This window comes from Pelobates fuscus, chromosome 1 (assembly GCF_036172605.1).
Source record: "Pelobates fuscus isolate aPelFus1 chromosome 1, aPelFus1.pri, whole genome shotgun sequence".
In the NCBI taxonomy this organism is placed as follows: domain Eukaryota; kingdom Metazoa; phylum Chordata; class Amphibia; order Anura; family Pelobatidae; genus Pelobates; species Pelobates fuscus.
The window spans coordinates 27,595,976-27,609,527 of NC_086317.1; the positions used below are offsets into that span (position 1 = coordinate 27,595,976).

At 37.4% G+C, this 13,552-nt stretch overlaps 1 protein-coding gene across 1 annotated transcript in view; it reads left to right on the plus strand.

Moving 5' to 3' along the window:
* Positions 1-6,224: 6,224 nt before the first annotated feature.
* Positions 6,225-13,552, plus strand: part of LOC134601194 (transmembrane protease serine 2-like) — a 33,352-nt gene continuing 26,024 nt past the window's right edge. The window contains exons 1-3 of the mRNA XM_063446010.1: positions 6,225-6,311; positions 8,176-8,389; positions 10,727-10,804. Coding sequence (XP_063302080.1) covers positions 6,306-6,311; positions 8,176-8,389; positions 10,727-10,804 — 298 coding nt within the window. The 5' untranslated portion in view covers positions 6,225-6,305. The remainder of the gene's footprint in view (positions 6,312-8,175; positions 8,390-10,726; positions 10,805-13,552) is intronic.

The window sequence follows — 13,552 nt, forward strand, 5'->3', positions numbered from 1 at the left end:
TGTCAGGTAGCAGTTGCAAAGGCCAGTAAGGTAATGTCATGCAAAAAAGGGGTATTATTTCATCCAATAAAAAACATTACTTTCAGGCCTCCCAACCATCCTATTTTCAATGGCTTAGTCCCAATTTTCAGATCCTGTTTGGGACACCAGGGAACAGTCCACAACAAGTATAGTGTGAGCACATCATTAGACATACTAGCGCTATGTTCCACATTATGGCCCTGCAGATAGCACTGAAACAATATCCCTGCATGGTCCATCCTCGGTGGGCTGGCCTTCTGTGAATGGCAGGCAGCCCGGTGTGCATTCATGCCAGGCTGACCTGCCAGTAACTCATGTGGACCCACCCCCCATTATATTATTTTTTTTTCTATCTTTAACCCCTTAAGGACACATGACATGTGTGACATGTCATGATTCCCTTTTATTCCAGAAGTTTGGTCCTTAAGGGGTTAAATAAATGGTAAGACCACCTTTTGTATATGTGGTGCAATTTTGGGCACCAGTTTTAAAGATATTGCAAAACTAGTAAAACTGCACAGCTACACAATTAATAAAGGGAATAGAAAACATTCATTACGAAGGAAGTCTACAAAAACTGTATTTGTTTTCTTTAGAAAAAAAAAAAGGTCTCCCAGAGGAGATTTACAGGGTTATTCACTAAAGTGAGAAAATCTAAATAATTCAAAATTTAACTGGAGGAAAAATTGAATTAGAATTGTACTTCCAGTTCTGCTATTTTGACCTTAAATTTGAAATTCTCTTCGAATATGCACTTTCTAAATTCTAAACTGAACTTTAGCCAAATTCTGTATAAATCGAATAGCCTGATTGCCGGGTGATTTCAGTTGATTCAGATTTCAGTTTGCTATTAGCCACTTCCACTTAACACCAACTCTCAATCACTAATTTATGGCTTGACAGTTATATTTTTTGTTAAAGGGACATTATAGGCACATTTTATCCTTCATTTTAGGGCTTCTCTGGAAATATTTGTATATCTAACCGAATTTTCAAACTGAAATTCTTCAGAACCGAAAACATTTAGAAGATCCAAGCGGAATCAATTTGAGAGAACCAAACGTTTTGCCAAGTCTATAGAGACTGGAAGAAAAGAGCTTTTGCTTACAGCAGAAGAAAGGATTCTTCACACTAAGAACAATAAGATGTTGCATTTTCTCTTACAAAAGGTTCTCTTATCAAATTCTCTAGATATTTTTTATAAAAGACCTGGATCCTTTTTTTTTGTGAAAAACAGAATATTTAAGGATTTAGCATGTAACGTATATGTGGGTTGTTGATCCAAGAGGAAATAATATTGCCTCTGTGGAATCATGAAGGATTCTCTCCCACCTCCCCCTGGCTATCGCTTCAAATATATATATATTGCCTTCTTTGGATCAGCAGCAAAAAAATATTTGTTTTAGAGGTTGAACTTGATGGGCTTAAGGCTTGTTTGAGCCTAGATTACTGTGTTACTATGTAATACCCACATATACTGCGAGTCATGGTCCACCAAAAAGTGACCAGACATGTAATAAAAAAATATGTACCAACAAAAATTTTGATATCCACCTAGCAACATATTATTGATTAGTTTGTCACTAAGTCTGAGGGAAGCTACTGTTTAAACAATACCTACTGTCCAAAATATGGGGTAAATCTTTATAAATCTTGTAAAATTGGCATAGTCTATACGTGTGCCTCCAGAATTTGGAAAAGATAGTCATTTGAATACTACAGGTTTCTCATAGACTAATTTCATATTAGCAGTAAAATGCCTGGAACTACATCTTTCCTTATCTCGACCAAGAAATCCATCTGCACATGAACAGTTATTATGCAAGTTTTGATAATTTGAAAGTATATACCGGTACTTTTTAAAAGACTTGGAGATTTGTTTCTTTCCGAACTGCAATTCATCAAAATTTGGGACTATACGTTGATTGGTCCAATTCCCGAAGACTGAACCTAAATGTACCCAAATCACGAGCCTATCAATCACTCCAAAGAGAGGGGATAAAAAGATTCAAGAGGAATCATTAATACTCATGCATATTTAATGGCTCAGACTGGCATCCTTAGCCTATCGATACACATATGTTCAACAAGAACATCAACGAAAGGGGAAGAATTACCTATTTAAATGAAGATTATAAAGTGCAGAGATAAAACAGATTCTCGCTTTTTCTTCTTTTACCGTCAAAGTAAAGGAAATTAATTATTTAAAATAATTCCACATTTTAAAAAAAAATCATAAATAGACAATTACCAGGGAAAACAGAGAATAGAGAATAAAAATATATATTATTCTCAGATTAAAGAGTTAGGTCTCTTAAAGAGGTCTCCTATAATTATTCCAAAGATTATATTTACAAAAATGATTTTCCTTGGTATAAATAACTAATTAGTTCATCTCAACACTGGATACATTATGTTTATATTAATATGTATCACCTTGAGTTTACAGTCACATAAGAGAAGTGAGATAAATATACCCATTAATTACATGATCAAGGAATCCTGGTCTTAGTATAAAAAATAATAGATATGTACAATTTGTTTCAGTCCGAATGTAAATTCAGATGAATTTCGGCAATTCAGACATTCAGGTTTTGGGTAGGGTTATTGGTAGGGTAGGGGTAGGGTTGGGGTTAGGGTAAGGGTTAGGGGTTAAGGGTAAAGTTAGGGGTAGGTTTAGGGGTAGGGTTAGGGGATTGCCAAAGTCCCTAATTCCTGAAGACCCGAAGTGCCGAAGTCCCGAAGAACTGAATTGCCGAAGTCCCAAATTTCAGAAGTTCCGAACCGAAGTGACAAATTGCCGAAGTGCCGAATTGATGAAGTCCTGAATTTCGGAAGTGCCGAGCCAAATTGAAGTGCCGAATGGCCGAAGTCCCGAATTGCCAAAGTCCTGAATTTCGGAAGTGCCGAACCAAACCAAATTTTTTGCCTGTGCACATCCCTAAAATATAATAATGATAATAATAATGATTACACTTCGCTGAGATCCACTAGTCCACTTTAAACATCTTTAAAAATGAAACAAAAAGGAAACAAAAAGAAAACAAACACATATCTAAATAATACTTATTTACAACTATATACACAGACTCCTAGTCTCTATAGATCTTTAAGGTTCACATTTGCAGTCCTATCTAGTTAGACGGAAAAAAAACACCTTAGGTGACAAAGGGAGTGTATGTAAAACCTTTGTACTGCAAAATGTACACATAATTCTATGTATATATATTACAGTACAATGAGTGGCCCATTTGTGCGCCCTCTTGGTTCAACTTATTTGGTTCCCAAACTGAATTTTTGTTAGGTCAGGCCGGTGCCATTTTTGCACCCTCTTGTTTCAACTCATTAGGTTCTCGAACTGTATTTTTGTTAGATCAGGTTGGTGCCCAGTGTAGATAGTCGAACAATTTGAAAACATCTTAGATTCTAACCAGGTGTGCTCCTGGCACCATTCTGTAATTCCACTAAAACAACAAACAAGCCAGAAGCTCCCCACCTGATCTAAGTCTGGTGGTGTAGGGATTAGCTCTTTGGTTGGGAATGATCATTGGTTCATTTCAAGTGAGCTGACCTTGCAATGCATAAGAGCCAACGAAAGATCCTTAGCTTGTTGCCCAGTCAGTGTTATTGATTAAAAATAAATTCCAAAATAGAATTAGTATCCTTCAAAACCTCAAACCTTATTATATGATGGGCAGAGGAGTACCAAACACTTTTCTTCGCAACTCTAGCTGCAAGAGTTATTAAAATATGTTCCTCAATAAGTTAAATTAGTGTCCAGGGAGTCAGTAGGCAAATATGCATATATTCTGTCCATTTCACCTGTAAAAAGCAAGTGAATGGAAATCTCTGATTCTGTCTCAAAATTAAAAATAAAAGAAAACTAAGCATCAACATTTCTATATTTTGGACATTAGTAGAGTTTTTTTATGTGAGAGATCAAATTATCTGCATTACAAATTAGCACATATGGAACTGCTGCGGATACAGATTGCTCTAACTCAGTTCCTAAATAGCAAATGTAGGTAAAATGTAGGAATCCTCTCCAAGTTTCACAGTTTGAGGGCTCATTTTGAACTCAATACATTAATACAGACATTTTCTCCTGAAACAATAGTATGTTCAGTAGAAAACTGTAGAAAACAGGGGGGAGGTGCAACGCCTAAATAGTCCTTGGTTTGGTATACGCAATAAACAAAGAAAAAACACAGGAACACAATAGTGTAGTATTAAAAAACTAGGAATTATATAAGTGAAATAAAAAATGTTCACTCACACTTTTTAGAAGCTTCAATATAGCTCCAACGTATGCGCCCGGGTGGAATAATCCCCACCAAGTGTGAGTTGAATTCTTTGTGTGCTCATGGCAGTGGGAGGTATCCTCGTTCAAAACATAAATCAAAATTGTATATGGTGAAGTATGTAGAGCTATAGAGCAAGGGTAGGTGTAGATATAAAATGTGCACTTACATGTAATGGAGCCATAGATATGGCTCCAAGGAAAGCGTGTTGATTGGTATGATCCCCACTCAAGGATACTGGTGTAGATGGTAGTTCTCACTTACTGTGATATAAGGTGAGAGACACAAAAAACGATAAAATACCTACTTACATGCTTAAGAGCAAAGAACGGTTTGCTCCATCCAATGCAATTAGGTGGTATTATCTCCACCAAGGATGTAGCTCAGAATTCCAGCAGCAGCAGAAACAGGTCCAATAAATAAGTACTTTAATAATAAAAAACAATAAAAGTAGTAACAAAATAAAATAGATATGTAAAACAATATATCAAATACACTTAACGCATTTCCCCTTACACATAGGCTTTCTCAAAAGTATGTCCAGTGCCTGGAGCTTGATGGCCCTGGAGAATGATAGCAATCTTCATTTTGGTTATATAACTTAAAATGTAACTCGTCACGATACAAACATCAAGCCACACCAGTACTTTAAGGAAGTAAAATTAAATAAAGAGATAGTTTTTCTCATTGACAATGGCTTAGTTATGGTCATATATCAATAAGTAAGATATAAATTATCTACTTCCTTTAATTTGCTTTTTGTAGATGGTAAGCAAGAGTCATATCTACAATTGCAAAAGCTTAATTTTTCTCTTTAAAATGTGTTTGCATTGTTTTCTAGCAGAGAAACAAAAATATGTTGGGTGACCAGGTGCTATATTTATACATCTATTGAGAATACCACCTGTGTCACTAGTCACTAAGTTCTAGAACTTGAGTCGACCTATCATCAATATATGTTTAGAAGAATCCCAATCCTATAAGTGATACAGTTTATTCAGCACCTTCTTATAGACAAATTATTAAATGTAGAAACTGAAATACTCTGTGGAATAGGTAACCACATTATCTCCCACAATGCCTCGGCAATAGGATGCCAGTTCAACATCACCATAATTATGTGATATTTCAGTAATTCAATATAGTGGTGGGATTGGGACGTGTACTTGGGTTGCAGAGAGTTAAATGTCTTTTTCTTGCGGTGGTTAACCTCTATCAGTTTAAATTCTGTATTTGGAGAGTCTGAAAATGGATAATTTCCTTGCCCCAAAATGTCATCCTTCACCACGCGACCAAGAGAAGAATGAAGATGCAAGGGTTGCTCATCATGCCATTACCATGTACTATCGGGGGCTTTTGGGTACATAACATCTTTTTCATGATTTATTTTTTAATGTGCATTAGTCGGCCTTTTAAAGGAAAGGGTTAATTAGGATATGGTCTTGGTGTAGCTTGTTAGGTTTATTAGAGAAATAATTAATATTATAGCAGATACAAAATGTATTGCTACTATTTGTGGAATGGTAACTTGCATGTGGTGGTCGGTACCATTTGCGACACACGTTAGTAACATGCAGACATTAGGGAGGGGTGAATCTTGCAAACATGTTTGTATTTTGTAATTGTGTTTAGACTGTCCCTTCAATTGTTAATTTGAAAACTCATTGCAAATAGTGACATTCTATAATATGCTAACTATGAATCCCAAGATTTAATGTTCTTTCTTGGTTTTTCCTGCAAAGTATTTAATAATACTTCAGTATATAGGGGAGACACATTCTTTGACCTCTTTCTATGAGCAACCAGCCAGGAGGTGTTTAATGAATCAAGAGGTGTGAGCAAGCAGCTGGGGGGAGGAGAGAAACTATATGTCTGTGTCAACAGGTAACAGAGTGACATGAATGTCATTTCAACAAAACACACAGAGACAGAACACTTGGGTGATCCTAGCTAGAAACACCGCCGGTGACGTAAAAAGCTGCCATGCAGGTAAAAAAATTGCAAAAAATATAACATTAACAAATAGGCTAAATATATATCTAGTATGCTTTTTAAATCAGGTGTTACATAAGATTTGTGTAAAGCCATTACAGAGATTTTCAAACTCACAGAAAGTGAGTTTGGTGGATTTCTAAATTGAAAGAAAACGGCATACTGGCATTTCATATGCCAACCCCTATTACACTCAGCCATCTCTGTTAAATGATCTGGTGTTATGTCTTGGGAATTTAACAACTTTTTAAAATCCAAATTTAGCATATTGTGAAGGTTTTTGTTGGATATTTTTAAATTAATATTGTGAATGATATTCATACTTTGATTATATCCACCTATTAGTACAAAGTGGTCCACCAGTGTGTCATTTGGCGTATTGTTAAATTGTTTCTGGTCACTGGTTCTTTTGGCTCACAGCCCATGCTATTTGCAGTGTGGCGAGTTTTATTATGTTTTGTTGTCACAATAATCTGTTTGACACCTAGCTATATGCACTCAGAGAGACTTTAACTTCTAGACCAAAACCAGCACCATGCTCACCAGACTCACAAAGTAAAAAATATACAGACCGTGGCTGGTTTTGGTCCCCATGGGATGAGTTTACCACTCAGACATAGACATGGATGCTTTGTATTTTTTTTTCTTTGTTTTAGACTCTGTTTAAAAAAAAATAATAATAATAATTCACACAGTGGCAGCTACCCGTTTTCCTTCTGTTTTTCCTGTGTATCCCATGCATCCTGAGCTGTTTACTTTATTGCGGTCTTGTTGTAATTGTTTAAAATGTCAGGATTGTTGTATCTTATACTGTTTATTTTGCTCAGGATAATATGTATCCTTGTCGCAAAGAAACAAAAACAAAGAAAACAATAGCGGCAAATAGTATTGTAATAATCTACATAGTTAATAGCATTCAGGTACAATAGGTATCAATGATGTATTTTGTTTAAAAAGAATTATTATGCCCAGATCATGTATATTTACGTAAATGACTAATATTCTCATGTAAGATTTTAAGCAACTGTTGACTTTTCAATACTGTACTTATGAGTTCAATTGTTCCTTTTTACGTGCTACCTATAACTAAAACAGTACTACAGTAGACATCATGTATCAAGGGAATAATTAGTTTATTTAATAGTTTTAAAGTGTCTTCCCTTCCAAAACATATATACAGCCCCCCCAACAGTCCTGAATTCGGAGGGACAATAGAGATTTCGTAGTCCTGCCGTACCAATTTATTGACCCTGGTGTTCTGCATTCAGGGACATCTGGGAGCTGTTCTTTACAGCAAAGAGCTTTTCCACACCAAGGCTATCATAACTGGTACAGCTCATTGTGGTGGTTATGGTATTATCACTCAATTGGCATCACTCATTAGTTTCCTAAACCCTTATTGGTGCAGTCTGACAATAACAAAACTCCCATGAACTCCTCAAACAGTACCCATAGCAATGCCCCTGCAGCTACACTACTACTGCTACTAGAATTGTACATTATACATTTGTTTACACACATTCCACCTTTCCAATTGCCTCTAAACGTTTCATATATTTTTCACAATTAATAAAAGGAAGGATTATGATTACTGAGCTGTCAATGCAATTAGAATGAAGCGAAAATGCATTATTTTTGTCTTTTTCTTTTACCCCCTAGCAAGTAAAGCCCCTTATATTGTGATTGTATTAAACCAGCCGATATCCGATTGTCTCTATGTTGGATTGATGGTCAGTGATAGTCCATGTCTAAATGCAGTGTGATGCATCCAGCAGAGGATTGAGCAGATATATTTCCTATACTTATCTTATGTCTTTGTTTTATTTGATTATTAGTATATGTATTCCCATTTTCTAAACAGAATCCACCAAATGTTTATGATGTTAAAGACTATGATAATTCGGGCTTCCAAAGAGATTTCACAGAGTTTAACATCTATGAAAATTTGCCACCTCCGTACACACCTTCACAGTTACCTCCTCCTCCTCCATATCAACCATACTGCATCACTCAGCCGCCTGTACATCTCCCTGCTCCAGCCATGCAAGGAACAAAACCTTCCTTATGTTCTCCACGTAAGTGACCTTTTCAGTTTATGTGTAACTGTTTATACAATGCCGAGATGTATTAAATTAATATCCCATTGAGGAAAACATGATGCTATTTTAGCTATGACAATTAGATTGTAATCAAAGATCTAGGTGCATACTAAATTACTAAAAACATTTGCCTGGCATCTTACTTGTAGTGACCAACATGTATATAGGAAGCTTGGGAGACGGTTCCCCCACCTAAAATGTTTTTGTGCGATGTAAGGGGACAGATACCTTTCCCAGTCTACATAGTCGAGTTATTAAGACTAGCAGGGTTATTTACTAAATTGAGAATATAATAGAGTTGGGCACAGTGGAAAGATTTGGTTCGGCCAAATAGTTTAGTCTGAAAATAAATCAGTTTGTGTAGTGTGAAATTCAACCACGTGGCGTTTTGGCTCCTCCGAATATCGTCCATACTAAATATTTGGAGTAAAATACAGGCAAGAAAATTGGTCAGGTAAAAAAACCTTGTAACGGATCACCTGGCACCCCGACTTGGTACCTCCGTTAATGGATGCTCCTAGTGCTTCCTGAGGACTCCAAGCACTCTGGCAGACACCACAATCACCGAATCCGAGAAACCTTTAAATTCTCCCAAGCATATGAATGCTGTAGACCATTGAATAGGAACCATACGAATAGGCTTGTACTCCTAGCAGTCTACTGGAACAGCATGCAATAAATCCTTCCCCCAATAATGAGACGACACATCACTTTGAGGGTAAAACAGGAACTCTGGACTGGCTCATCCAGCCTGGCTTTTATTTCCAACTCACACATACAGGCCACACCCAGGGGGAGGCATAAAATAACCAATGACATAGATGTTACCTCCCACACATCCCCTCCCCTTAGTGTGACACATAATCCCATTATGCATACAGTGTAAAATATACTTTTACACAACTTTCATAACTTTAAAACCATACATCACATTCACATAAAAATACATATCCACAATCAATCCATTCAGGGGAACAACATATAAAAAAATGGCATGAATCCGACCAGGGGTTCAAAAGTTACTAAAAGTATCTTTTGTTCCTTTCTGGCTGGCAGAAAAACATCCCCACAATGCACCCTGGTTTCCTCCCTTCTGCCCTGGAGTTAATTGGAGAAGTAATCCAATTACCCAGGACTAAAGGCAGACTCCATTAACCACATGGTTGCAAAACAACATAAAACACTTTAAAATACATAAAGTCACATTTACACATAACACACAGACATTTCACCTATCCCCAGATAGCTGGGATCTGCACGCACAAAACTACCGAATAGCGCGCAGATCCTACTCACACAGTACAATTGCCATGGAGCTAAAGTCTTTCCCATAGTCTTTCATTATATGAATAGGCTACATGGTATGGCTATCTGGGGTATCACATTCCCATAAAGTCTGGTCCATAGTCCAAAGGCAAGAGGCGGGCAATCAGCCCCCTCCAAGGACATGTGGCGAGGTCGGTTTCGCCACAAACCTATTTACATGCAGCAATGCAAAAATGACTTTAATATTGCCTTGCATAAAGGCTATACAATATCAGGCTTATTTGCAAGGCCAATTCTTTGGTGGCAAAATTAGATTATCATATATCTGTATTAAAAAATTTAGTAATATAAATTTTGTTTGATAATGATTGATTGTTTTTATTTTAGCAATCTTGTATTTCTTGAATGGGACAGCAGTATCAGCAGGAGTCATTTTAAATTGAAAAGGGTGGATTTTTCAAAAGATTAAAGAAAAACATCAGTGGGCAATTGATGACCCACTCACCCATCCCAAAAGAGCACATATAGTTTGGGAACACAGTGCCTCAGATGAGTTATGATAGCATTATACAAATAAATTTAGGGCCAATACAAAACCATTGTCTGGAAATCTATTGATTAACAGGACTATACACAGGACACAAGCTCGTGCATTTAGACTGGAAGAAAGGAGATTTAGTCTCAGGAAAGGTTTATTTATTTTTACAGTAAGAACAATAAGAATGTGGAATTCTCTGCCTGAAGAGGTGGTTTTATCAGAGTTCATACAGATGTTTAAACAACAATTGGATGAATACGTGTATCAACATAATATTCAGGGATATCATTTTTAATTAGTGGGCCAATAGCTTCTTGTTCCAGGGAGAAATCTGGTTGCCGTTCTGTGGCCATAAAGATTTGTTTCCCCTAGTTTGTTGCAAAATTGGAAATTGCTTCAAATGTGTTTTATTTTTATTTATTGGATCTGTAAAATGTGATTAAGTTAAGAAGAGAAGGTTTTTTTAAAACATACCTCAACTGTATCACTATCTGTCTTCTTTTTTGTAGGATGTAAAGCGTGTGCTTTAATTGGGTCTGCCATCTGTGTTATGACAATAAGCGCCTTAGTGATTGCCTGGTATTTTGGTAAGAATTATTTTTTTTATTCTATCTTTATATTAATGTTTAGGCTTGAGAAAACTGGGCACCCTAAAGACTAGGCACATAATACAATATTTCCCCGATTATTAGAGTTGACACCTTTTTGAAGAAAAAATAACTTTATACAGTATAGTATCTTTGCACCACTGGTTAGGTACACGCCATTTCTTTCTCTCTATTTTTTCTTCTATTGCCTTTTTCGTTTATTGATTTTAAAGCATTGAAACCAAAAAATATCTTCTTTCATGGATAGGATTATAAAGCTATTTGGCAAAACACCACTTTTAGCCTAACTTTTTTAAATTGCCTGTAACATCATATTATTGTAAAGCTATTCCTCATCGTCACTGACTGTCTGTCTTCTTTTAAGGTTCCCATTGTATAACCGATTGTATAACTAATTGTCTCTATCCTGAGCTCACCTCCCTTTTGAGTCTAAGGCTGTTAGATGTATATGATTGCTTTGACACTGGAATTATATAACTGAAGTAGGTTTTTGATAACATAAATAATGCAGAGATTCCTGTCAAATACACAGTACCTCCAAAATTGTACCCTTTGTAACCTAATAAATAATTGCAGGTGGTAGATGAATTTGAGACAAATTGTCATCCATATCAGTGGTCTGCTTAGTTTTAAGTAAAACATTGACATTACCCTTTTAGTTCAAAGCAGCCGTAGACAGCTATCTCCTTGTTAGAGATTTTGTTTCTTGGCCCCTGTTGATAAAATGTGGTAGACATATCATGATATAACACCATATCGTGGCTATGATTATACAATATGATCAGTTAAAAGCAAACAGGTTTTAGCTAGCAACTAAAATCAATATATAATCACAAGTTGGCTTTATTAATGCTAAATTTTGCCATTTAGATTTTTAATTTGTAACAATTCAGTGATGTGTTAATGAATGAACCTGTATGAAACATTGTATGGCTAACTGAAGGCATAAACTTCAAGAACTTATTCAAATGGTCAAATGGGAAATAACAGGATCATGTAACAGACCTACAGAGAACATCTATCCATTGAGCTTAGTGTATCATATGACAGATGCTCCCAGTGGCCATACATGGAACTGTATCTAGTTGAATGAAAGTTGAATCTGTAGCCATCAAGCAGAGTATCAGAAAATCATATTTCATCAACCAGCACACCTGTGTTACACTCAGGGGTTACAAGGTTTGGTATCGCAGACTAGCTGACTAGAGACTAGAGGGTGTTCTGTGCTAAATGGTGGCACAAATCTCTTGTCCACCCACTAGCTCACTCATAAACATGTGTTTACAGGGAAATTGGGCTCTCCTTAGTGATATAACTCTGGAATCTGAGCTCCATCTCAAATGACCCCCACGGTTTTGCTTGTGTTTATTTATTTATTTATTATTGCCATTTATATAGCGCCAACAGATTCCGTAGCGCTTTACAATATTATGAGAGGGGGATTTAACTATAAATAGGACAATTACAAACAAACTTACAGGAACAATAGGTTGAAGAGGACCCTGCTCAAACGAGCTTACATTCTATAGGAGGTGGGGTGTAAAACACATTAGGACAGGAGTTTACAATCAAATAGGTGGGCTGCCCTTTAGGAGAGGGCAAGAGACAGGTATGTGAGGTAAGGGTTAGTCTTGGAGGCCATAAGCTTTCCTAAAGAGATGGGTTTTAAGGCACTTCTTAAAAGATGCAAGACTAGGGGAGAGTCTGATGGCGGTAGGCAGGCTATTCCATAGGAAGGGAGCCGCCCGCGAGAAGTCCTGCAAGCGCGAGTTGGCCGTACGAGTGCGGACAACGGACAGGAGGTGGTCACGGGCAGAACGGAGAGACCGAGAAGGGACATACCTATGGATCTGTGAGGAGATATAAGAGGGGCTAGAGTTGTTCAGTGCTTTATAGGTGTGAGTTAGTACCTTGAATTGACTCCTATAGCATACAGGAAGCCAATGTAAGGACTGGCAGAGGGGTGAGGTGTGAGAGAAACGACTAGAGAGGAAAATCAATCTAGCAGCAGCATTCATTACGGACTGTAAGGGTGCAGTACGGCTATTGGGGAGACCAATCAGGAGAGGGTTACAATAATCCATGCGTGAAATTACTAGAGCATGGACAAGCTCCTTGGTAGTATCTGGTGCAAGAAAGGGGCGGATGCGGGCTATGTTTTTAAGATGGAATCTACAGGATTTGGCAACATGCTGGATGTGAGGCTCAAAGGTGAGACCAGAGTCAAGTATGACGCCAAGACAGCGCGCTTGCAAGGATGGACTGATGTTGGTACCACAAACTTGGAGGGAGAGCGAAAGAGGAGGATCAGTATTAGGAGGAGGAAAGACAAGGAGCTCAGTTTTTGAGAGATTGAGTTTCAGAAAGCGGGAGGACATCCAGTCAGAGATGGAAGAAAGGCAAGCAGTGACATGTTGCAGGACGGCAGGGGAGAGGTCCGGGGAGGAGAGATATAGCTGGGTGTCATCAGCGTACAGGTGGTAGTGAAATCCAAAAGAGGTAATAAGTTTGCCAAGAGAGGCAGTATAAAGAGAAAATAGAAGGGGACCAAGGACGGAGCCTTGGGGAACTCCAACCGAGACAGGGCAAGGGGAGGAGGTATCATTAGAAAAGGAGACACTGAATGAGCGTTGGGAGAGATAAGAGGAAAACCATGAGAGGACAGAGTCACAGAGATCAAGCGATTGAAGAGTTTGAAGAAGGAGAGCGTGATCAACGGTGTCAAAG